Consider the following 26,934-nt stretch of genomic DNA (forward strand, 5'->3'; position numbering starts at 1 on the left):
TGGGTCTCGACCCCTTTGGGGTCAACCGATCCTTTCACAGGGGTTGCCTAAGAGCATCAGAAAACACATTTCCGATGGTGTCAGGAACCGAGACACCGCTCCTCTATCATCTCCAGGCGGGTCCACCCACATGCAGATATACTCACAGATGAATACCCGTTTGTGAATATTGTTATCCAGGCTACACCATGCTTCAAGACAAAATGGCATTTATTTGTCATTAGAAATAAATATTTCACAATATATATAATGACATAATGTTTTTGTGATGAGTCACTATGCGTTAATGATGTCCAATTTGTAACAATGAAAATACACCCTGCATATCAGATATTTACATGACGATTCATAACAGTAGCAAAATTACAGTGATGAAGTAGCAATGAAAATAATTTTATGGTTGGGGGTCTCCACAACATGAGGAACTGTATTAAAGGGTCGCAGCATTAGGAAGGTTAAGAACCGCTGACCTAGATGGAGGATATATATTGAGCAGCAATAGCTTCACATTTTGATTATTGTGTTTAATAAAGTTTTCTATGCATGGCTTAAAATCAGGCAAAGTGTACATCAGGGTGTGTCCTTTCACCAAACTTACTCAAACTGTATGCTGAGTAAATCAAGAGAAGTTGGAGTACATGAAGGAGAATGCAGCATCAGGATTGGAGGAAGGCTTATTAACAACTTTTAATATGCGGTGGCACACTTGTTGAAGAAGATCAAAGACTGTAGCCTTCGATACGGATGACAGCTCAGCGTCAGGATGACCAGAATCCTCACAGCTGAACCAAGAGGTAACAGCAGGATCAACGGAGGAAAGGTTGGAGTTGTGAAGGATTTTGTCTTACATGAATCCACAGTCAATGCTCATGAAAGCAGCAGTCAAGAGATCAAAAGACGCATTGTATTGGACAAATTTATTAAAGCAAGATCTCTTCAAAGTGCAGAAGAGCAAGGATGTCACTGTGATGACTAAAGTACCACTGAGCCAAGCATGGCATTCTTTGTCGCCCATGAGCAATGTGACATTGAATAAAGAAGAACAAACCGCATTTGAAACGTGATCCTAGCCAATAATATTGCAAAAACCATGGGCTTCCAGTAAAACATACAAATCTGCCTGGGAAGATGTAAAGCCAAAGTGCTCCTTAGATATACGGAGTGCCAAACTTTGTCTCACTTACTTCAGACATGCTGTCAATTTCTAGAAAAGGGCATCCTGCTTGGTAAAGTGGAGGGGCAGTGACAAAGGGGAAGACTCTCCACAAGACTGATTGACATCGTGACTGCCGCACAGAGCTGAACCGTAAGAACAATTGTGAGGACGGCACAGGGCCAATCAGTGTTTCATTCTTTTGAACGTACGATTGCAGTGAGTCGGAACCAGCCTCCCGACATTTAACAACATGGTTACTTCACCAAGAATAATGGTTGGGATGGTGTGTCAACTTGACTGGGCCATGATTCTTGATGCTTTAGGAGTTAGGATGTGGCCATCCCCCATGGAGAAAACTGCTCATTTCACTTCCATGATGAGATTGCTGTGAGCAACCAACCAACTGAAAAGAAGGCTCCTCAGGAGGTGGGCCTGCTTCCAGCTGCTGGTTTCAGATCCTATACCTACCTGCCTTCCAGGTCTTTGGACTTGAGCCAGTGAGTGCCCTGCCATCGTGCCTGCTGATCCCAGGAGTTGTTGGACTCTTCATCTGAGTCAGCAGCCTGCCAGTCAGCAGTCTGTCATCCAACCTTCCAACCTTGTGTCATTCAGCTCTGCAGCCAGTAGCTTGCTCTCTGACCTGCTGGGCTGGCGTTCATCCACTCCTTCAGCTATGTGAATCCAGAGAAAACCCCCAATGTGACATTTGGCCCACGAACGTGCAATTTGCCAGCCTCTGCAACTGCATGGGCCATTTCCTTGAGATAAACCTTTCTGGATTATAAACAGATGAGGAGTCTTGCTGGTGCTTTGAGTTAAACATTGGCCTGCTAACTGCAAGATCAGCATTTTAAACCCCACTAACCTCCCATAGGGAGAAAGATAAGGCTGTCTGCTCCTATAAAGATGTATATTCTCAGAAACACTATATAGATTCACTCTGAGTTGGAATCAACTTGGCAGAAGTGGGGTTTTATTTTTGTTTTTATGTCTTTGGGGTTTGTCCCCCCCACAGTAGATATACATATATTAGCTTCACATATTTTGCTTCTCTGGAGAGCCCAACCTAAGACACTAGGAATGCTAAATTGAAAGGGACTAGTATTGCACCAAGCATTAAAAAGAATATTGTAAAGATCTATCTTAAAGTACAATACTGTCACTGCTAGGATACTATCTATACACCTATAAGGAAGACCATTTGATATGACTATTATTCAGATTTATACACCCACTACTAAAGTCCACAAAGGAAAAATTAAATATTTTTACCAACTTCTATAGTTTGAAATTGATCAATCTGATTTGTTATTACTGGTGATTAGGATGTGATGTTGGAAACAAAAAGAATTGGTCATTGGAAAATATGGCCTTAGTGATAGAAATTACACCAGAGATCCATGGCAGAATTTTGCGAAGATTGATGATTTTTTCATTATGAATACCCCTTTGCCACAGCATAAGTGGCAACAATACATGTGGACCTCACTATATGAAATTTATGACCATTCCCAAGAAAAGTGTTGCAACAGAATGAAACTGACTGTATCTATGAGAAGAGACGATGGAGAAGCTCAATATCGCCTGTCAGGAAAAGGTTGGGCTGACTGTGGGAACAGGACATCAATTTGCTCATATGCAAGTTCAAGTTGAAGCTGCATAAAATTAAAGTATATCCACGAGAACGAAAACATGACCTTGAGCATATCCTACATGAATTTAGAGATCATCTTTTTTTAAAATCATTTTATTGGGGGTAGGGATCATCTTTAAGAATAGATTTGATGCATTAAACACTAATGACCAAAGACCAGACATATTGTGGACTGATGTCAAGGACATAATATATGAAGAAAGCAGACAGCCCTTTGAACAGCGTGCGGAGGACGGAAAGAAAAGACTAATGGAAGTCAGAAGAGTCTGAAGCTTGCTCTAAGAAGTACAATGACCAAAGCTACCAGGAGAAATGATGACGTAAAAAAGCTTAGCATAATTTTTCAAAGTGTAGCTTGAGAATCCCAGGCAAAATATTATAATGAAATGTGCAAAGTCGTGGAGGGAGAAGCCCTAGAAGGAACAACAGGCCAGCCTCTCTTGAGCTGAAAGAACGGAAGAAAACATTAGCACCTGGAGTTGCAACACTGAAGGATTCTATGGGCAAAATATTGAAAGATGTGGGAAATTTTACCAAAAGAAGATGGGAGGAATACACAGTTACTGTGCCAGAAAGCAGTGGTTGATTTTCAGCTATTTCAGAAGACAACATACGGTCAAGAACAAATGGCACTAGATGAAGAAGTGCAAGCTCTGCTGAAGCCATTGGTAATCAAGGAATCGACAGAATACCAATGGAAATATTTCAACCAACAGATGCATCTTCCATGCAAGAATTTGGGAGAAAGCTACCTGGCCAACTGACTGGGAGAGATAGATCTGTATTCGTGCCTATCCCCAAGAAAGTTGATCCAACAAAATGCAGACATTATTAAACAATATTATTACAACCACATTCAAGTAAAGTGTTGCTGAATATAATTCAAACATGATTGCAGCTTTTTATCAACCGAGCAATGTCAGAAATTCAAGCCAGATTCAGAAAAAGACATGGACTAAAAAGATATCATTGTTTATATTAGATGGATCTTGGCTGAAAACTGAGATTATCAGACAAACTCTTGCCTGTGTTTTATTGAGTATGTGTGGATCAAAAATTTATTCAATCTGTGTGCAGCCAAGAAACTGGATTATGTAAAGAAGGCAGCATCAGGATTGGAGAAGTCTCATTAACGATCCTTAATATCCAGATAACACGGTCTTGTTTGCTTGTGTATGAATTATACACAAGCATAAAGAAAACACCACCCCCCTTTTTTGAGTTTTGGGAAATCCTTGCTTATCCTGGGCCTCTTCTCTCTCCATATGAAGTTGATCATTTGTTTTTTCCATTTTTGTAGGTTGCTTTAGATAGTATTGGCATTTTCACAATATTGTCTTCCTGTTCATGAACACAGTAACCCTAGTGATTACCCACTGGGCTGATAACAGCAGAGTCAGCATTTCAAAACCACCAGCTGCTCTGAGGGAGAAAGACAAAGCTTTGTCTTCTCATAAAGAGTTAAAGGCTTGAAAACTTACAGGGGTAGTATTACCCTGTCTTCTTGTTATTAGTTGCCATTGAGTCAGCTCTGAACCATTAGCAATCCTGTGCACAACAGGAAGAAACACTGCTCTGTCCTGTGCCATCCTCACAGTTGCTCCTATGCCAGAGCCCATTGTTGCCGCCACTGTGTCAATCCATTCCATTGAGGGCCTTCCTCTTTTTCTACCCTTCCACTTTACCAAGCAGGATACCCTTCTCCAGGACTGGTCTTTCTTGACAACATGCCCAAAGTATGTAAGACATGCTCTTCCCATCCTTGCCTCTAAGGAGCACTCTGGCCACACTTCTTCCAAGGAATACAAGCTTGCCCTCTTAACAGTCCATGGTACTTTCAATATTCTTCTCCAGCACCACAATTCAAATGCATCGATTTTTCTTCAGCCTTCCTTATTCATTGTCCAATTTTTACATGAATATGAGGCAATGGGGAATACCATGGCTTGAGTCAAGCTTACCTTAGTCTTCCAACTAACATCCTTGCTTTCCATCTTTAAGACATCTTGGGCAGCAGATTTGCCTAATGCAGCACATATTTTAATCTCTCGACTGCTGCTTCCATGAGCATTGATTGTGGATATGAACAAGACAGAATCCTTGGCAATTTCAACCTTTTCTCCCTTCATTTTACCTATTGACCCAGTGGTGAGGATATTCGTCTTCTTTACATTGAGTTGTCGTCAATACAGAAGACTGCAGTCTTTGATCGTCATGAGCAAATGCTTCAAGTCCTCTTCACTTTCAGTAGGACAAGTTGTGCCATCTGTATATTGATGGTTTTTAGTAAGCCTTCCTCCGATCCTGATCCCACAGGGTTGCGATGAGGTGGAATCAATTTGACGGTATTGAATTTGGTTGTTTGGGTTTTTTGGGATCCATGAACGCATGTTCCTCTCCCATTTGTGTATGTCTCTTAGTTTCTGTAATTTTCTTTGAGCAGCGCTTTTGTCTCTTTGGGTAGGTTTATTCCTAGGTATTTCATCTTTTGTATGGCTATTGTAAAAGTGATTGTTTTCCTGAGGTCTTTTTTGGAGCTCCATTTGTTGGTATATAGGTATCTGGTAGATTTCTGTTATTCATTATATCCGATACTTTACCAAATCCCCTAATGATATAGAATTTAAAACACTTTTGGGAAAAGGATATTATATAATAGTAGGTTGACTATAAACTCCAATACATGAATTATTGATATAGATTAAACTCTGAAGTAACTGCACACTATTTACACAAACAGTGGAAGTTGGTGATAGAGTGAAATTTTCAATAGCATTAATTCACAACAGCAGAACCATGCCTACCAAATTAATACATACCAAAATAAAGCAAGGAGAACATTAATATGGTAAGTATATGACAGACCTAGCACACCATTCATTGGGTAACCGCCATCCCCGCCCCCCCAGGCAACAAAGCCACACCGAAACCCAACAATTACCAGTTCTGCAGCTTTGGGATAGCTGTCATCTGGTCTGAAACACTAGGTAGCCTCAGCCTTAAGACCAAGGGCTATGAGTGAGTTGGAGGGGACGTCCTGTTTACTTAGCGGAGTGTCCACATCAAGTCCTTCCAGTGTGGCTGATGGAGGACCATGTGCACCTCAAAAGAACAGAGTACATAGTTGATACATGTATCATCAAGGGCTAGATAGCAACTAGATCAAAATGTCTGATTAGGAGCATAGTACCAGACATATTCTTCCCTTGGGTTCTTTATAAGTTTAAGTCTTTTTTCTCAAAGGAAGGTTGCTCCTCCCCTTTTACCCACCAACTGAAATGTAATTTCCTTCTCCAAGACAAGCGCCTTCTTCTACTTCGCTCCATTGTATTCCTTTGATTTCTCTTTGGTTGTCTCATGGTTCCAACTAAGATTTCCAGCAGGATGTTGAATCAGAGTGGTGCCAGGAGCCACCTTTGTCTAGTTCCCTTTCTATAGGAAAAGATTTTCAGTTATTTCCCCATTGAATGTTATATTGGCTAATGCATATTCATATATAGCCTTTATTATGTTGAGAAATTTCTCTTTTTAAAAAACTTTTCAAAATGTTTATATTAGAAATGAGGATGGGATATTGTCATCTATTGTTTTTGTTTTGTTCTTTTCCTCTGCTTTTCCTTTTTTAAAAAATCATTTCATCGGGGGCTCTTCCAACTCTTATCAGAATCCATACATACATACATTGTGTCAAACACATTTGTACATATGTTGTCATCATCATTTTCAAAGCATTTTCTTTCTACTTGAGCCGTTGGTGTCAGCTCCTCATTTCCTCCCTCCCTTTCCTCCCTCTCTCCCTCATGAACCCTTGATAATTTATAAGTTATTATTTTTTTATTTCTTGAACTATCTGATGTCTCCCTTTACCCCCTTGTCTCTTGTCCTTCCCCCTGGGTGGGGGTTATAGATAGATCATTGTGATCAGTTCCCCCTTTCTCCTCCCACCTCCCCCTTCCCTTCCTGGTATCACTACTCTCATTTTTGATTCTTAGGAGTTTATCTCTCCTGAATTCCCTGTGTGTTTCCAGCTCTTATCTGTACCCATGTACATGCTCTGGTCTAGCCAGATTTGTAAGGTAGAAATAGGGCCATGATAGTCGGGGTGAGGACGCATTAAATAACCAGAGGAAAGTTGCATTTTTCTTCATTGCTACACTGCACCCTGATTGGCCCGTCTTCTCCTCACGACCCTTCAGTAAGGGAATGTCCAATTGTCTTTCCATCGTTGAGCCAGTGTTATCTTGGGAGCTGTTTTCCCTTTGATGGTCTCTCAGTGGAGTTGTTCTGTGTGGCGGTCTCTTGTACGTGCTTGGTGAGTGTTGTTCTTCTGCCCATACTGTGTCAGTGAGGATCTTTTGTAGTGCTGGGTTCCTTTTAGTGTATTTCTTTGAGACTTTCCTTGTCCAGGAAGACTCATTTCTCCATCAACTTTGATAGATAATTTGGCTGGATAGAGTATATATATTCTTGGGTTTGCGATATTTTCCTGCAATTTTCGGAATATGTGGCTCCACTCTCTCTTCTTCATAGTGGCCACTGAGATGTCTGAGCATATTCTTCTCTGCTTGCCTTTATCTGCCATTGCCTGCTTTTTCCTTAGCTGCTCTCATAATTTTCCCCTTTTCCTTGTAGTTGGATAGTTTAACAGCTATCCAACAGTCTTGGTGACTTCTTGGGATTCAATCTAGCTGGCGTTCCTTTGGCCTCCTGGATGGTTTCCTGGTTTTCATTCGTTAAGCCTGGGACATTTTCCTTCAAACATTCCATCACTATTTTGGACTTTGATTTCCTTGATGTGCATTCCTCTGGTAATCCAATAATTTTCATGTTCCTTCTCATAGCATCAGACATAGCTCTGAGGTTTTCTTCAGCTTCTCTGATGGACTTGTTAGACTTTTTCTCACATTTATTAACGTCTGCTTGTGAGTCCTCTAGGTCACTGGTGTAGTTATCTGCCTCCTCCTCAGTGGGCGAAGTCCGTGAGTTTGCTATTAGTTTTTGTTATCTTCCTCCTTAGCTTGTATTTCCCTTTGGTGCATGGCCTTTATCTCCTCTATAATTTCATCCTTTTTCTGTAATACTTCCCTTATGTCCTATATGGCTCCAAACAGCCTTCTGATTTCTTTCTGAGGGACGTCACCCTCTGCCTTTTCTAAAACTGCCCTTAGGTCCAAGTGGTCCTCGGGCATTGGATTTTGTTTCTCTTGTTCAAGCTGTGGAAGCAGCTTGCTCTTTTTTGGTCAATTTATTGGAACTAAGTGCCGTTTTCCTGAGTGTCTCAGAGCCCTGGGTGGTCTCTTTGAAAGGTTGGTGTTTGTGTTTCTGTAGGCTCCCTATAGCCAACTGCCTTGAGGGGTTGTGATTCACCTTTGTCCTGCTCAGGTATCTTGCCTCGGCTTATGCTTTGCTCCAGCCACCCTCGGGTCTCCTGAGAGGCTGTTTGCAGCTATGCAAGCTGCGGTCTGTTAGAAAGTGTTTACCCGAGTGCCGGGATCATATTTAGGGGATGGGTTGGGGATCGGGTGATTTGTTCCTTGGTTAGGGGCACTTCCCACAGGTAGGTGGATGGGAGGGAGGGCCTGCTATTTCTGTTAATGTGAAGATCCAGTGCTTGGAGCACAGAGGGTGGGAAGCATTTAGTAGGGAGAAGGGAGAATGTAGTAGGCAACCCCAAAGGCTTGGGTCCCTACGCCACCGCTGCAGATGCTTCTGCTGGACTTACTTGTGTCTGGCACCTGACAGATCCAGAGTGTCACAGCAGGATGGGAACCTCTGTGTGTGAGGGGTAGAGGAGTAGGGGGCTGGCTGGCAGGTTTATGGGGAGCACTGAAATGGGGTGGGATCCTGTGGGTATGGAGGGTTTGGCTAGTGGGTATGTGGGGAGCGCCGAAGTAGGACAGAAGCCTCCTCCATACAGCTGGCTGCCCTGTGGTGTCAAGGCATGGACCTCTTGGTGGGGAGGGTAAGGGGGCTGGCCAGTGGGTCTGCATGAAGTGCCCAGATGGGACGGACTCCCTGGAGAGGGGTGGGTACTGGTTGGAGGGTCTGCATGGAACACCAAGGCAGGGCAACAGCCTCTGCTGTGCACCTGGCATGCCTGAGGCACAGTCAAGGCAGAGCAGGACCCCTGAGTGCCACACAAGGCCATGGAGTTCGCAGGGAGCACTGGCGATCGGGTAGAAGTCAGTTTCTGGTTCAGAGAAGTGCTCTGAGTGGTCTCAGGAATTGACAGACAGACTTGATACCCCTACTTGGACCCCAAATCTCCCCACTCACCAACCTCCATGAAGCTCCAGGCGTGAGCTGCCCATCTGATCGCCATCTTAGCCAAGCTCTGTCACCTCTTGTTGTGATCATGCAGATCTTGTTCTTTATCTTGTTTGTGTGGTAGATGATATTGTTTGTTGTTGTTGTTGAGTCAGCCTTGCGTCCCTAGTGTGAATCCCACTTAGTCATGATGAATTTGTTTTGGATTCTATTGGCCAGAATTTTGTTGAGAGTTTTTGCATCTATGTATATGAGGGATATTGGTTTGTAGCTTTCTCTTTGTGGATCTTTGCCTAGTTTATAAGAGTTACGCACACTTTGTATATTGGAGTTTGTTGTCCCTTTCTATGTTCTGGAATGATCTATGTAGGAATAATGACAACTCTCCCTGAATACTTGGTAGAATTCACCAATGGAGCCATCTGGTCCCAGTATTTTCTTAGTTGGAGGTCTCTTGAAGACCTCTGTTTCTTCATTTGTTAAGTGTATATGCAGGATTTTCTACATCTGTCTGTGTTAATTTGGGTAGGTGTGTACATCTAGGTATTTGCCCATTTCTTCTAGATTATCAAACTTGTTGGAGTACAGTCATTTGTACTGTTATTCTTTTTACTTCGTTTGGATCTGTTATGTCACCCTTTTCATCTCTTATGCTAGATATTTACATCATCCTTTTCTTTTTCTCTGTTAAATTTGGCAGTGGTGTGTCAATTTTATTTATCCTTTTCAAAAAACCAACTTTGTGTCTTATTAATTTTTCCATTGCTTTTGCTTTTTAGCTTTGTTTAATTCCAGTTTGTTTGTTTAAAATAAATATTTATGATTTATTTTCTTTTGTTGTCAGAGGGTTTATATTGTTGCCCTTGTTCTATTGTTTGAGATGTGTTAAAGTGCTGAATTTTAATTTCTCCCTTTTTCATACATGCATTAATTATTATATATTGCCCTCTGATAACTACTTTTGCTGTGTCCTAAAGGTTTTGGTATGATGTGTTATTGTTCCCATTTGTTTCAACCACAGTAGTCAGAACAGCCTGATACTGGTACAATGGTGGATACATAGATCAATGGGACAGGATAAAAAACCCAAAAATAAAATTATCCACCTACAAGCAACTGATTTTCAACAACAACAAAAAAAAAAATCCCAAACATTACATGTTAAAAAGACACCCTCTTCAAAAATGGTGCTGGAAAAATTGGAATTCCATCAGCAGAAGAACAAAATAGGAGCTGTACCTTGCCCAGGCACAAAAATGAACTCAAGATGTTTTAGAGACCTAAATGCAAACCTCAGAGCTATAAGGATCATGAATGAGAAAATTGGGGCAAACTTAAAAGCCCCGTTGCAGGGCATACATGGATTACCAAATATAATTAAAGATGCACACACAATATAAGACAAAAATAGATAACTTGGCCCGATTAAGAATAAAAAGCCTTTGCATATCAAAAGACCTCATCAAAAGAATAAGACGAGAGCCCATGGACTGGGGAAAAAGTCTTTAGCAATGACACAGGGGCAAGGGACTAATTAATAAAATCTTGAAAATTCTGCAACACCTCAATAAGAAAAAGGAAATAGTGATAAGAATTGTGAACCCCTAATAAAATGATTTAAAAATAAGAAAAAGGAAATAATCCAGTTAAAATGTGACAAAGGACAGGAGCAAACCATTCACAATGGACACCACTCAAAGTACCAGCAAACCCATGAGGAATGCTAATGATCACTAGCTTTCTTGGAGATGCTAACCAAGACAATAATGAGATACACCCATAATAATACTCACAATGATACCCTAATTAAAAAAAATACCTGAGAACAATAGTGTACTGGTGAGGGTACAGGGAGATGGGAACCTCTTATACGCTCCTGGTGGGCTTGTGACTATGTACAACCATTGTAGAGAGCTGTATGGATTGTATGAAAAATAATACAGCCTCAGAATTTGATGAGGGCTTATTAACAACCTGTGACATGCAGGTGACACAACCTTGCTTGCTGAAAATGAGGGGCACTTGAATATTTACTGATTTATATCAAAGGTTGCAGCCTCCATTATGGATTACAACTCAAGGTAAAGCAGACCCAAATCCTCACAACTGGACCAATAGGTAGCATCATGATAAGGGAAACGATTGAAGTTGTCAAGGAGTTTGTCTTGTTTGGATGCACCATCAATGCTCCTGGAAGCAGTAGTCAAGAATTCAAAAGACTAGCTGCATTGGGTCGATGTGCTGCAAAAGACCTCTTTAAAGCAAGGATGTTACTGTGAGGACTAAGGTGTGCCTCTCCCAAGCCATGATGTTTTCTTTTGCCTTGGATGCATGTGAAAGTTGTACCTCGAATGAAGAAGATCATAGAAGAATCCATGTATTTGGAGTGTGTGTGCTGGTGAAGAAAAGTCAAAGTACCATGGCCTGCCAAAAGGAAAAACGAATCTTTCGTGGAAAAAGTGCTGCCAGAGTGCTCATTAGAGGCAAGAATGGAAAGACTTGGTCTCATATGGTTTAGACATGTTGTCAAGAGAAACCAATCCCTGAAGAAGTTACATCATGTTTGGTAAAGTAGAGGGGTGGAGAGAAACAAGAATGCCCTCAACCAGATGGATTGACATGGTGCTCGAACAATGGGTTCAAGCACAGGAACAATTATGAGGATGGCCTAGGACTGGGCTCTTGTGCTCGGGGTCCATGTGGATCAGAACTGACTCAATAGCCCCTAACAACAAAACAACTGAGAATAGAAATACCATATGACATGGCAATACCTTTGCTGAGCATCTACCCTAAGTAAACCTAGTAAATAAGAGATAGAACACAAACAGATGAATCTTTCCCATGTTCACTGCAGCACAGTTCAGAAGAGCAAGAAGCTGAAAACAGCCAAATTACCCATAAATTGAAAAATGAATTAAAAACTCTGGTACCTACACACTATGGAATACTGTGTATCCCTAAAATAAAACACACACACACACACACACAAACAGCGATGAAACACCTCCTGTCATGGATGGACCTGGAAACCATTATGCTGAGTGAAGTTGATCAAAAGGACAACTATTGTATGAGTTCACTGCTATAAGGATAAACACGAAGATGAAGGTAGGATTCTGCTTTCAGGTCACATAATCTTCTAATCTGGTCTCCAAAGCAAGAAGGTAGGGAGCCTTCCTGGTGCTCATGAACCTTGTATCACCCCCTTTGTATGTATATCTTAAAAACCACTTCAACATAAGAGACCTCTCCTCAGTTGGGGTCAATTTCCCAAGGTTGGGCTGGGGTGGAGGAGGGGGTTTGAAGAAGACCCTTCAGTTCCTGCCATACAACATTACTCTAAGGACACCCCAAATCAGCAGACACTCCTAGACCACTGATAAGGGAAACTAATAGAAATTCAATTCCAGATGAGGGGAAGGGCTCATGCACGTCTAGACCCATTTCCAGGGTCTGTCCCTTGACTCAGCCTCCAGCATCTCCTCTGACCAGCATTTCCTCTGTGAAGAACCTTGCTATCAGACAGAGAGCATTGTAAAGTCTCTTCTTTCAGGTGTAGTTAGTTTAAAATGCTACATCTCGTCATTTGATCTTCCTTTTGACCCATTTTAAAGGTGTTTCCATTTTTAATCTTTTCTGCTTTCTTTTGATTGATCTTGTTCTATGTTTTAGCTAGTCGTTGTTATTGTTTTGGGTTTGTTTGATTCCTGATTGTGTTTTGTGTGATTTTTTTTTTTTTGTCTATGAAATCCTAGATAGGTAAGAAATCCAAGATCCAAAGAGACCATACCTGGATGGATAATTTCCTAGGGGCATGGCAGGGAGGATAGGGGGAAATGGACGACTAACAGTGTGTGAAAGAAGAAAGTATTCTGAAAGTCTCTGTGCGATGATCGCACATATCTTCTTAATATGATTAAACAATTATGTTTTATGACACATGAAGCCTATGCTAATAAATGTATTTTAAAAAACAAAACAAAATAAAAATCCTCACAATTGGAACATGAAGAAAACATCGTTAAAAATGGAGAAAAGATGGAAGTTTTTCGGATTCTATTTTACAATCATGGAATTTATCTATGATAAATGTTTATGGTAGCATTAGGCAATAAATAATGCACTGCATTGGGCAAAATGTCTCTTTCAAGGGTTAACCAACAAAGATGTCACTTAAAGACTAATGTGCCTGACCGTCGCCCCATTTTCAATTCCCTCCTACGTACTGGAATGTTTTAAAATGATTCAAGAATACCAAAGAAGAGTTGAGGTGTTGGAATTGCAATGTTGGTGAAGCTTATGGAATATCAGGAAACTAAACAAATCTCTGTTTGAAGAAGCCAAGCCAGAATGCTCCTCTCCAGTGAGGAGGGAAAGATTTCATCTCAGATGCTTTGCTCACATTTTCTGGAATCACTGGTCTCTGCAGAAAGACATCACGTTCCATAGGAAGGCACAGGGTCGTGAAAATGAGGAAGACGCTTAATGACATGGATCAATGTCATGGCTGTAGCAAGTGGTCCAAGCATAGCAACCATTGTGAGGATGGCACCAGGCCAGGCATGCCCCGCTCCTCTGGGCATGGAGTTGCTGAGTCAGAAGTGACTCATGTCCTTTAACAACAACAGGGTTTAAGATTTTGGGGGAGGGGGGGGCCTGATGAAAGCATTCTAAAATTGATTGTTGGTTGTGGTTGCCCAACTCCACGTATACTACAAAACATTGCATTATAATTAGGGGTATTGTATGGCATATGAATGATATCTTGTTAAATCTGTTAGTAAAAAAGAAGAAAAGTATTGACCTGAAAATGAGAGTATCCCCAAACTGAAAGAAGTCTTAAAGAGTTGTGGAGAACAATTCCACAAGGAGGGCACTGCCAACTATTTAAGGGTCGTTTGTTTGTTTTTTCAAGAATTTCTTTTTCTTTTCATGTCGGTTATCTATTGCCAATTAAAGGCAAAACTCAGCCTTCAGCCAAGAAAATGTCTCCCCAAAGAGGGGAAAGAAAGAAAAGAGTGTCATTTGGGAGCAGTTTGATTATTCAAACTGGAATGTGATGCATCACAGGCAGTTCACTAGAGAGACTGCAGAGAAAGAGAGAGGACTCACCCTCTCTCTACCCAGGCAGACAAGGACCTGTTTCATACATGTTCCAAAGATAAACAGTAAGTAGCACTTGAGTAAGAGGCATTAACCACAGCATTTTGCACGCATACTGCATCCTAAATTTATCTAGCAATTGGGGGAACTACCTGTGTTTCTTAAGTGCCGTTATCCCAAGAAAACATAAACTCTTTTCTTCATGATATGAAATATTTTGGCAACTTTGGACCAACACACCTGCTGAAGTTCAGTGTCTGTACTCCCACAGAGACTGGGAAATGGGGATGACATCTTTTCAGAGAATTCCATTGTCAAAAGTTGGCTCTGGGTCTTTGTGAAAGACACTCCTGGATTGTAAACTAGCAAAACTCTGGTTTGGGCTTTCAAAAGGACTTATGTACATTTTTAAAGAAGCAAAGAGTTAACAAATTATTTGAAGTACAGGTAGTTTGCAATTTAGGACATTGACTCAGTTGCAAGACAAGTACCTTATTTTTTTTTCAGTTTTCATTATTGACATTATTATCAGTATCTTTATAATTCTGGTCTTTATTTGTCTTTTAGAGATTGAAACATTATATATAAATGAATAGATACATATTGATACATGCATAAGTATGTAGAAAATTCATTAATCATAACTTATTCTTGACACAAGGAAGTGTTGTTAGTTGCACTAATAATTTCACTTGTGGAAATTTCTGGATTATGCCTGGGAATGGGAAGGCCATTTCTAGGCATAAAATCAGTGAGTTCTCTGTATGATTCTTTGCTTTTTCTCTTCCCACTGTAACATCTTACTGCTTCCTGAATCTGCCTCTTGGCCTTCCAAAAGCTGTTACTTTGTTTCAAGAAAAGAAAACCCCTGCTTTAGCTTAGGGAACTAAATCTCCATGGCAGTGATTTGAGCAGTAAGCATAACATTGAACATCCGAGAGTGTACATCAGAGAACAATATCAGCAAAACTACACTGTGCAACATATGCATTGTAAGATATACAGAAACACAAAACCAAAGGTCGCAAATGTTAAGGACTCCCTGTACATGCTCTTTAAAAAAAAAAAAAGGAAGGTTGGCTCTTTGTACTTTTGCATTGTGGGGAATTTGTTTTTCCACATTTTGTTTAATCTTTACCCCACGAGAACAGCAGCTGCCGAATTGTGCTGGAGTTCCGTGGTTGGGAGTCTCTTCTATGCCGTACAGAAACTAGAATCGTCTTATCCCTCTAATTTAGGGCTACGTCTTGGGTTTCCTGTGACTGTCACCTACGCAGGCTAACTGAACCGCCGAGGGGACTGTGCTTTCGCAGTAGCAGCTGGTTTCATTGGTACCCGCTGAGGGCTCCTGCTGCAGAGTTTTTAGGGCATGGGTGTCTGGGACTCCAGCTAGCTCAGGTGGGGTTGCAGTGCAAGAGGGCGCTGTGGTCACCATGGCTGGGGCAGATGAGACTGGGTCACTGTCCTACTGTCAAAAAGGGGGCCCTCCCAGAACACACCTTCCCATTACCCCTTGCCAGGAAAGTGTCCTGTAGTTTGTGTCGCTGGACCTGTCCCTGCTGCCTCTGCTGCCCCTGTACTGTGGACCTCAGTCCTGGACAGCCGGGTTTGCCACACCAGCAACTAAGTACTTAACTCTCGATATGAGCATGGGAGCAGGATGTGGGGGACTTTCTTGGGAGGTCCGAAGGCCTGTGGCAGAGCCAGGAATTGAAGGATGTGATTAGAGATCAGTAAAGGGAGCGGTGTGTGACAAACAGACACGGCCCTTCTAACGGGTGTCTGCTTGCCCTGCAAGGCATTCATTTGCAGGCCCTGTTCTGCCTTGTGCTGTGCACTGCAGCATAGTCCCTCCCCTTCCTGCTTTCCTGCATCCCGCCCTTCAGCAGCCTGTGCCTCCCACATCAGAGCCCCAGTTGTATGCCTATAAATGTTTCTAAAACTTCACTGCTAAGCCCCACAGTGACTTTTGCACACCACGTGTTTTCTTCTTACCCTGTGGATGTGGCCGACTTGGCTATAGTTTTGCCCACAGTCCAGTGGCCTGTCCATGTCCCTGCCATTTTCAAAAGCTCGGGGATTCTTTTCTGGGCTGCTCTCCATGAGCCTGCTCCTGCACATCGTGCTGGTGGTTCTGACTGTCTCCCACCACATCACTCACACCCTCTCATTGTCCCCTTCACTGCCCCTTGCTACTTCTCTACACTGTGGATAAGCCCCATCAATGGCTCTACCCTCTGCCCTGATGGGCAGATATGACCTCTTATAACAGTGAAGGAACTGTGCTTAACAGTCATTGGAATCCTGTGTGGGAAGCCAGACCACTGGGATTTGAACCTGTTACTCAAATACCAAAACCTGTGTTCAAGGCACTGTGTTTTGTTATTCTTCATGACACACTTTAAATGTATTTTACAGTAAAATTCCCAAAGAAGTGGAATGATAATTCTCTAGTAGTCATCGATAGGAATATAGTGGACACACTTTGACAGACAGATGTCCCTTCAAAGAACAAAGAAGAGCTCTCCGGTCTTCTTTTTGCCTGCAAGCACATAGACTACAAAGGATTCGACAGAATTGAAAACACCACGAGTGAGAACAATACCTAAAACTGTTATATAATTCTCCCTTTTCCAAGGAGAATGTTTGTCAAATAACTTAAAACCCTGTCTGGAAGCAAAGGCTAAAGTCGTGATTCTTTGAATCTTTCTTCACTAATGAAAATCCCTAATTATTTTACTCCTGTTCCCACACAGACAACTTTGTCTTGTAAGTCTCTGGTATGCAGCCTCGTGGACAACTTCCTCAGAGAATCGGGTTTTACAGAGCAACTGTGAGGAATAGGAGTAGGAGTATTGTGAAGAGAGAAATCAAAAGCTGACAACTGGTTTTGTGAAGAAAACAAAACATGAAAATGACATGTTCCCATTCCTATGGAATAGAGTCACGGAGTTCTCTACTCTGACTTTGCACAGTTGTTCTGTGAAATTGGAGTTCGGAAGTCACAGGTGGAATTCCTATACAAATCTAGGGTGTCTTTAAAATCGTAAGGTGTCTTTTCGTGGATTCACAATCAATGCCCATGGAAGCAGCGATAAGGAAATCAAATGGCATGTTGCATTGAGTGAAAATGCTGCCAATGATGTCTTTAAAGTGAGTCATCCAGACACTAGTCTGGACAAGACGATTTAGTGTCTGGCAAAGGACGACATGCGTGGTAAAGTCCTTGTTTTTCGGTTCTGTAATGTTGACTCTGACTCATAGCAACCCTGAGCACATCAAAAGAAACTCAACCTGATCATGCACCATCTGCACAATCTATGGCTGAGCCAGCTGCTGAACCCCTGGGTCAATCCATCCGCCTTCCTTTTTTTGTGCTGACCTGTGCTTCACCAAGCATGCTGCCCTTTTCCAGGAGCTGCTCTGTCCTGACACCATGTCCACATACTGAAGAGCATTCTGGCTGTACTTCTTGTCGCGCGCTCAGTCTCGCCAGCAAGAAGGACGCGCCACAACAGGATTCTTCCACAGGCGTTTAATGCGGGTTCGATTTGCAGATGCGGAAAAAGACCCCGAAGCCCCAAACTACTGCTGCTTATATGCGCTCTGTGGGGACGTGCTGTGCATTGATTGGTGCGTTCGCCAGAACCCTTATTAGCATACTCCAGGGTGGAGTTATGACTACGTCATCTAAGCAGTGCGCATGCTCTAAGTGGTTGTTTACCACTTAACTGGGCCACCGCCCTGACTGCCCGGCGCCATCTTGTAATGGTGGCAAGAGCTGCGGCTTCCCACAACTTCTTCCAAGATTGATTTGTCTGTTCTTCTGGCAGTCCTCTGTACTTTCAATATTCTTTGCCAACAGTAAAATGCAGTGTCATTAAAAAGTGAAAAAGAAAAAGAGGAAGATCCTCAAGATGGATGGACTCAGCGCCACAGCAGTGGCTCCAACCTAAGAGCAAGTATGAGGGCGGGCTGTGACCTTTCTCTTGTACTGGGGTCGCTACGAGTCGGAACAGATGCGATGCCCCCTCAAGACAACAGGAACAGTTCCCGTGCCGAGGAAAACAGTAGAATTTATTGTTCTACGTAATAATCCTATCATATATAGAGAAACCATGTGCCCCAGAAAGAGCAACGCAATGGTGGGAGGTCGTGGACAGAGCTGTGGAGACAATGTTAGTATCAATGTCTGTGTGTCTATGTGTGTCTTCCACGCTCTGGCTCTTTATAGAAAATATAGGTTTGCAATGCTATCCCAAAGTAGAGAGTTCTTACAAAATATTTCACACTGGTGTAAAACAAAGAAGCCATTACCATTCATTCATATGGCGAAAAATTAGTGTTCCCAAACCCAGAAAACAATCTGCCAACAACTCATACCAAGTGACACATAGAACCTGACATCTTTTTACTGTTGTGGGCAGCGCTGTGATGAGCAAGTGTGTGCATATATCGATTCGTGTCACGGCTCTTATTTCCTCTGTTACATACGCCTGCGTGTGGGGTTGTTGATCCTTCGATCCAATTTTCTAAAGAAGGGCCGTGCTGCTTTCCAGTGGCTGTATCATTTTACAATTCCTCTAGTAGTGCGTGAGGTCCCATTCTCACCAGCATTTTTTGGTTTGTATTTTGAATGCATTAATGTTGGGCAGAGATGATATCTCATTGTTGCTTGCATTTGGTTCTTTCGAATCACTAATGTTCTCGAGCATTCATGTGTTTGTGACTGCCTATCCAGTCCTCCTGGGGAAGTAGCAGTTCAGGTCCCCTGCCCATTTTATTGTTGAGATCTCATAGTTTCTATCAATTTTAGAAATTAGTTCCTTGTCCAATCTCATTGCTGAAAATTTTTTTACAGTCAGTGGGTTCTCTTTTCACTCTTTTAGTGAAATCTTTTTGATACACAGATGTCTAATTTTTAGGCGGTATCAATCATGCAGTTTGTCTTCTGTCGTTTCTGTATTTTCAGTTACACAGCCTTTAAGTTCCTTCTCTTTTTTCTTTGATGCTCTTCAGTGTTGTAAAATTTACATTTAGACCTTGGATCCATCAATACCGTATTCATATGTTATACGGTGTGAGACACGGAGATCCTCTTTTATTCTTCTGCACATGTAGATCTAGTTTTCCTAGGGCCATTTGTTGAAGAGATGATCTCCTCCCCATTTCATGCATTTGGGCCCTTTGTCAAGGATCAGTTGTTCACATATGGGTGGATTTACTTCTGGGCGCTCAGTTTGGTTCCATTGAGCTATGTGTCTGTCATTGCACCAGGAGCAGGCTGTTTTGACTACTGTGGCTCTCGATGGTGTCGATTTTGAGATGGGGAAGTGTGTGCTCTCTGACTTTGTTCTTCTTTCATGGTGCTTTGTTTATGTGGGGGTCTCTTTCCTTTCCATATAAGATTGGTGATAATCCTTCCCAGTTCTTTAAAGAATGATTATGGAACCTGGATCAGGATGACATTATATGTATAGATTGATTTGGCTAGTATTGACATTTTCACAATGTTAAGTCTTTTTCTATCCATGAGCATGGTATAGTCTTCCAATTTACATGGGGGTTTTTGGTTTCTTATAGTAGTGTTTTGTTGCCTTCTTTATATAGGCCTTTCATAGCTCTGGTTATATTTATTACTAAGTATTTGGTCCTTTGAGTCCCTATTGTAATTTAAGTAATTTTTCTGGTTTCCATTTTAGAGTTCTCTTTGTTGGTGTGAAGAAATCCAATTGGTTTATTTATTTATCTATTTATTATTAATTATTTTATTGAGGGCTCTTACAGATCTTATAACAATCCATGAATTAATTGTATCATGCACACTTGTACGTATGTTGCCATTATCCTTTTCAAAACGTTTTCTTTCTACTTGACCCATTGATATCAGCTCCTCTTTTTTCCCCTTCCTCCACCACCCTCCCACCCTCATAAATCCTTGATCAATTATATATTATTGTTATTTTTTTATCTTATACTGTGTGCTGTCTCCCTTCACCCACATTTCTGTTGTTCATCTCCCTAGGGGTGGGGGTGGGGATATATCCATCTGTTCCCCTTTTTCCCCTTCCCCCACTCCCTGCATGGCGTTGCTACTCCCACTACTGCTCCTGAGGGGCTTATCTGTCCTGGATTGCGGGTGTCGGATAGTTCTTATCTGTACCAATGTTGGTTTTGTATTGATCTTGTGCCTTGCAATTTTTCTGAATCATTCAATTAGTTCTAATAAGTTGAGTCTTTGGGGTTTTTTTAATGTATAAAAAAACTCAAACTGTCATTGAGTCAATGTCAACTTACAGCAGCCATGCAGGACAAGGTAGATCTACCCTGTAGTTTCCAACACTGTAGCTCCTCTCATGTCCAGGATAATATTATCTGCCAACAGGAAGAGTTCTGCTTCTTTGCCATATGCCAACCCATCCTTATATACCTGGTATGAATCCCACATCATGATGTATTTTTTTTAATATTGTTGAATTCTGTTGGCTAGGATTTTGTTGTATATATTTGTCTATGCTCATGAGTAGTTTTGGTAGGTAGATTAGATAGATAGATAGATAGATAGATAGATAGATAGATAGATAGATAGATACAGATATAGATATATTGGCTTAATTTGGGTTCAAGATTATGCTTTCTCCATGTATTGGATTCAGGAGCAATGCACCTTTTCTACATTCTGAAACAGTGTGCATAGATTTTATTTCATGTCTCCTTTAAATGTATGATAGAATTTAGCAGTAAAGTCATCCAGGCCAGGACTGATTTTGTGGAAAGTTTTTAATGACTTGTCTATTTCATTTGCTTCTGTTCTGAAGTCGTACTTTTCTTATCTGTGCTATTTGCATCTTTTCATTTGTTAGATTTGCCAGTGGTTTATCGATTGTATTCATCTATTATGCAAAGAAGCAACTTCTAGTCTTATTGATCATGTTATTTTCCTGTTTCTATTTTATTTATTTCTGCTCAAAACTTTTTTTCCCTTAAATTTATCTATATTTTGGTGAAAAGTCTTTATCTTGTATATTATTCAAAGCTCTTTTTTAAAAAAAGTAATTTTGTTGGGGACTCTTACATCTCTTAAAACAATCCGTACATCCATGGTGTCAAGCACATTTCTACATATGTTGCCATCATCCTTTTCAAAACATTTTCTTTGTACTTGAGCCCTTGGTATCAGCTCCTCATTTTTTCCTCCCTTCCCCCTCTCTCATAAACCCTTGATGATTTATAAATTATTATTATTTTCATATCTTACACGGACTGCTGTCTCCCTTCACCCATGTTTCTGTTGTCCTTCCTCCTTGGAGGGGGGTGGTGGTTATACGTCGATCATTGTGATTGGTTACCTGTTTCTCCCCCTTCTTCCCCATACCCTCATGGGATCACTACTCCCATTATTATTCCTGAAGGGTTTTTATGTCCTGGATTCCTTATGTTGAGAGCTCTTATCTGTACCAGTGTGCATGCTCCAGTCTAGCCAGATTTGTAAGGTAGAGTTGGGGTCATGTCCCCCAGTTCTGTTGTTTTCTCTTTGGGATTGTTTATCCTGCCTATCTAGATTCTGGGTAGACATGAAAACACAAAAACAGAACCAAAACAAAACATAAAACAACAAAAAAGAAAAGCCTGTAAATAGTTCCAGGTTTGCCTGTTGACCTTTAACAATGTTTTCCCATCAAGTCTGATGAGGTGTCACACCCTGCCCCCACTGAAGTCTCGTTTGGGGATTCCCCGGACACTTCATTGCTCTGTTCCCCTCGCTGCTCTGCTGCATGCCCTTAGTGTTTGACCCGGTGTGGTGGGGTCAGATGGGGCACAATCTCCACGCTGTCTGCAATATTGTCCCCCTGTAGCACTATGGGTCAGTGAGGGATGCTGTGTGTCGTGGTGGGGCTGGTGGCCCTATGGTCCTCTCTGTGCATTGACTGCCCCAAACAGGAATATCATACTTGGGGCTTGGTGGGCCAGGATGTGGTCCACTCTCTCTTTCTCTCCCCTTCCTTCTTAGTTTGCTCCCATGTGTCTGTCTCCTCAGATCTTTTCTTCTTCCTTTATTTCTGGTGACTTAAATTTTATTAGGCTGCTCTTTTTCTTGTAGGAGATGTTAATGAAGGTGTTAATTCTGGTTTTTCTTTTTTGATGTGTGCATTGTTATAAATTGCTCTCTGAGCACTATTTTGCTACATCCCACATGTGTTGTTTTCATGTTGAGATTCAATAAATTTTTATTTTTATTCTATTGCCCAGTAATTCTTTAGTCCTATGTTATTTGTGGATTTATTTATTTCCCTTAATGTTCCTTTTGTTAATTTCTAAATTCTGGCATTGTGATCTGCAAAGATGTCTGACATTATATTTTAGTTTTTATATTATCAGTTTGGCATTATATGTTTGGCTTTTATATTTATTGAGACTTGATGTGTGCCCTAACGTATGGCCTGTTCTGGAGAATGGTCCATGTGTTCTGTAAAAGAATGCTTAGTGTGTCGTTGTTGAGTGACAGGTTGTGTAGGTCTCTGAGGTCAAGATGGTGGGTGATGTTTAGCTCTTCTCTTTCTTTATTGAGCTTCTTTCCAGTTCTGTCCTTCAAAGAAAAAGTAATGTATTAAAGTCCCCAATTAAAATTATGGAGTTGTCCATTGCTCTCTTTAATTCTCTCACAGTATGATTTATGTATTTTGAAACTCTTTCATTGGGTGTATAGGTATTTATTTTGGTCATGTCTTCTTATTCAATTAACTCTTTATTGTATAATGCCCTTCCTTGTCTTTTATGATGGTTGTTGCCTTAAAATATACTTTATCAGAAATTAATATTGCCACTCTTGCTTTTTTAAAACTGTCATAAACTTGATTTTATAAATTATTTTATTTTTAGTTTACTTTTGGTTTTGTGTATAAAGTAAGCCTCTTGGGTCCTCTTTTCTTATCCATTGTGATATTTTGTTTCTTGACTAATGCATTTAATAATTTATATCCAATGTAATTATTGATAGGTGTTAATATACCTGTCATTTTGCTATGTATGGTTTATGGGTGGGTGGGGGGTTGTTGCTGACATCTTTGTTCCACATAATTTTCTGAGCTGAGTTCATTTTGTTTGTGGGTTTTCTTATTATTTCTTTTGTTGCTGTTGCTTTTATGTTTACTACATATTTAGGATTATTTTATTTGGATGAGGTGTCCTAACTTTCTTTGAGGTTATCCTGTAACTTATTCTTCCCAAATTTAAAACAGTATGTTGTACATTTTGAAATTCTTTTGACTTCTCCTCATTTGGAAGTTGTGCTTTACACAATTGATGTATATATGGATTGTGATAAAAGTTGCACAAACCCCCAATAAAGTGATTTATTATTTTTAAATCACTCCAAAAAAAGATTGATCTGCAAAACAAGCAACATATTGATGAGAATTGGGGTGGGAGGTCAGAGTGCAGACCCAAAACCCACGTGTAGACAATAGGATGTCCCCTCATAGAAGGGTCACAAGGAAGGGATGAGTCAACCAGGGCACGGTATAGCACCAATGAAACACAATATTCTTCTAGTTCTCTGAGGTTTCCTCACACACACACCCTATCATTACCCCAGTCCTGCCTTTTAGTTCTGGCTAAACTAGAGCATGTACATGGGTACAGATAAAAGCTTACGACACGCATAGTCCAGGTCAGATAAACCCTTCAGGACCAGACAGAGTTTCCTTCTGCTTTGAGATTAGAAAAATTCTTGTTTAGAATGGAATCAAGCACTCCAGTCTCTCACCTCTAGAGTCATGAGCTACCAAGTACAGTTCACACTTACCCAAGATTTGTAAAATTCCAGTAAATAATAAATTTTTACAAAAGCACAAAATTCTAGTTTCTTTTCTAATTAAATACTTTCAGCCATCTATTTATAATCATGGCTCATATAGAAAATATAAGAGCTAGCAGCTAAGACAACTGACCGTTATAATGTGCATTTTTTAAATTGCTAAGGTGGTAATTCAGCTAGCTAAGTTACTGAGTGCACACACACACACAAATCAAAGAAGAAAATGCTCTAACTGACCGTGTTCATGGTTGTGCAACTCTTGATGTGACTGAACTATTGAATTGTAATATGGGCATTTTATGCCAATAAGACTGCTTTGATAAAGCATAATGTTAGTTGCATTTATAGTGACTGAATGGCGTTAATTTTTGACTTACAATATTTAGTTTGGCTAACTTTCTTGAGTGATAAAAGTGCTTTATACTCTTGTTACTGGCCCCACTGCTGTAGAGTCAACAGACCCCTGTAAGATAGATAGTCTTCCCCTTTGGGTTTCCTAGACAGTATAGTTTTACAGGAGCAGAAAGCCTCCTCTTTCTCCCTCAGAGCATCTCATGGAGTTGAACTGCTGACCTCAAGGTAGCAGCGCAACTTGCAGCACACTACACTGGCAAGCCTCCTTTTAGACTTCTGTTAGAGTGATGACAATACATTTACGTTTTATCAGACTGAACATAAAATCTGAATTTTCTGTGAACGAACTATAGCTCTCTAAAGGGAGGGGGGGAAGCCTTACTATTTACAAATTTTTCCAGGTTTTTTAAACTTTTAACTCCTTGAATATTAGTGTATATGTGCTTTCTCATTTGTAATTTTTATTTTATTTTAGGAATTCTTTGATCATGTGAAAAAGCTGTGGGACGACGATGGTGTGAAGGCGTGCTTTGAGAGATCAAATGAGTACCAACTGATTGACTGTGCACAATAGTAAGTCTGTTCGTGTACGTACTCCACCTCCCGGTGGAGAGTGTCACTGTACTTACCGTGGCTGACTCCTCATACTGTGGCTATGGAACCTTGAATGCAAGGAGCAGATTGTTAACACATTACTATAGACATCAGCTTTTAAAAAACGGCACATGTTTAGCGACTGACAGACAATCCAGTAGGAATCGGGGGCACGGAACGTGTGATGTTACCCATCTCTCCTTGATTACTGATTTTAGTTCTGTTAATTTTCTTTTCCATAGAGTCACAGGCGTGGTTGTAATTTACAGTGTGCACGAATCTTCCCTGTTACATTGTCATGTTTCGGCTTGTTCTTCAGTGCTGCAGTGTCCATGTGGGCTCAGAGTGGGTCCCTGGGTCGAGGAGCACTGCCCCATAGCAGGCTCTCGGCTGCCATGGTCACAAGAACCGACTGTCAAGTCTTCCCTTTGGGGAGCTAATGGATGCGTTTGAACCACCAACTTCTGTCTGCTTGCAGCCAAGTGTTTAACCATTGCACAGGGCCTCCCAAATTAAAAGTTTACAATATTAGCATCTGCGATCCACCGCTGGCTCTTAAGGTAATTGGATTCTCCCATCCACAACGGAAAAAAGCAGGATCCTTGAAAGTAGGAGGTAATTAATAAGTCAATATCTGGTTCAAAAGTTAAATATAAAGAAAAGAGCCTGAGTTGGCTCAGTATTTTTCCACGAAGTGCCTCTTTTTCTATTTCCTTCTGTATTTTAGTTCATTCTACTACGAATAGGAAGGAAGGTGCCCAGAAAAATGTTCAGAAAGAAAGAAAGACTTGACCAATATGTTTACCATTTTGGTAACAGAAAGTGAGTTTAACAAGTTTTAATGAATTCTTTGGGTAGCAGAAATGAGTGGCTTTACATTTTTAAGTTTGTAAATCCTAAAAATTAATACTTTGGGGAAAGATTCCATAAGCAGAAAATCAGGAAATTCACAGAGAGAAAGTTACATATTTGAGACTATAAGGGCTGTGTGATGATTCTCCTATGAGGAGGAGGTTATGTGGCCACCACACCCCCACCCTATCCACACCCCCATCCTATAGATCACACCCCCACCCTATAGACCACACCCCACCCTATAGACCACAACCCCACCCTATAGACCACACCCCACCCTATTCACACCCCCACCCTATTCACACCCCCACCCTATAGACCACACCCCCACCCTATAGCTTGACCCATTGTGAAGAAGGACATCACGCTCGACAGAGAAGCGGCGCAGTGAAAAAGAGAAAGCCTTCAACACAGTGGATTGGCAGCATGGCCACATCGAGGCACTCAAACCTAAGAACAGTGGTACGGATGGCAGAGGGCAGGGCGTGGCTCCTTCTGTAGCGTATAGGGTGGCCGTGGGTCCGAGCTCACTCAGTGGTCCCTGACAGCAGCAGCACCAGCAGCAGCAAAAACATCCCAGTAAGAAGTTTCTCTTCATCCCGCCCCCCCACAAACACACAACATGGTGACATAAACCCCAATTTTATCATGACTCAAATGACTGTGAAGTGAAATATTCAAGAAGGAGCTAATGAGAGTAAGAGAGAAAATAAAGGGCTCTTTGATGCAGTCAGTAGCACCACTCACCAAATCTAAGTACCGTATATACTCAAATATAAGCCAACCCGAGTATAAGCCGAGGTACCTAATTATTACCTGGGAAACCAGAAAAACTGATTGACTCGAGTATAAGCCTAGGGTGGAAAATGCAGAAGCTATTGGTGAGTTTCAATAATTAAAACAAATGAAATTACTAAAAATTGAGACATCAGTGAGGTCATGTATTTAAATATTTATTTTAAATAAAAAACATAAATAAAAGGACAGCAAGTCATTTACCATTAGTAAGCCAGCACAGGAAGTGGAAAATAGGTTCAGCAAAAACAATAAGAGTACTATTCCCTGAGCTCCATCAGCAACCAAGCTAAAATGTAAAGAGGTAAAATCCTTCAAAACTGGATTCATCATCAT

General features: G+C 41.1%; 1 protein-coding gene across 2 annotated transcripts in view; it reads left to right on the forward strand.

The window, feature by feature from the left end:
- Window positions 1-26,934, forward strand: part of GNAL (G protein subunit alpha L) — a 193,492-nt gene that overhangs the window by 107,431 nt on the left and 59,127 nt on the right. For both annotated transcript variants that reach the window (XM_075529432.1, XM_075529433.1), the window contains exon 5: window positions 24,830-24,927. In XM_075529432.1, coding sequence (XP_075385547.1) covers window positions 24,830-24,927 — 98 coding nt within the window. The remainder of the gene's footprint in view (window positions 1-24,829; window positions 24,928-26,934) is intronic.

The sequence above is a fragment of the Tenrec ecaudatus genome, chromosome 13 (genome assembly GCF_050624435.1).
Source record: "Tenrec ecaudatus isolate mTenEca1 chromosome 13, mTenEca1.hap1, whole genome shotgun sequence".
In the NCBI taxonomy this organism is placed as follows: domain Eukaryota; kingdom Metazoa; phylum Chordata; class Mammalia; order Afrosoricida; family Tenrecidae; genus Tenrec; species Tenrec ecaudatus.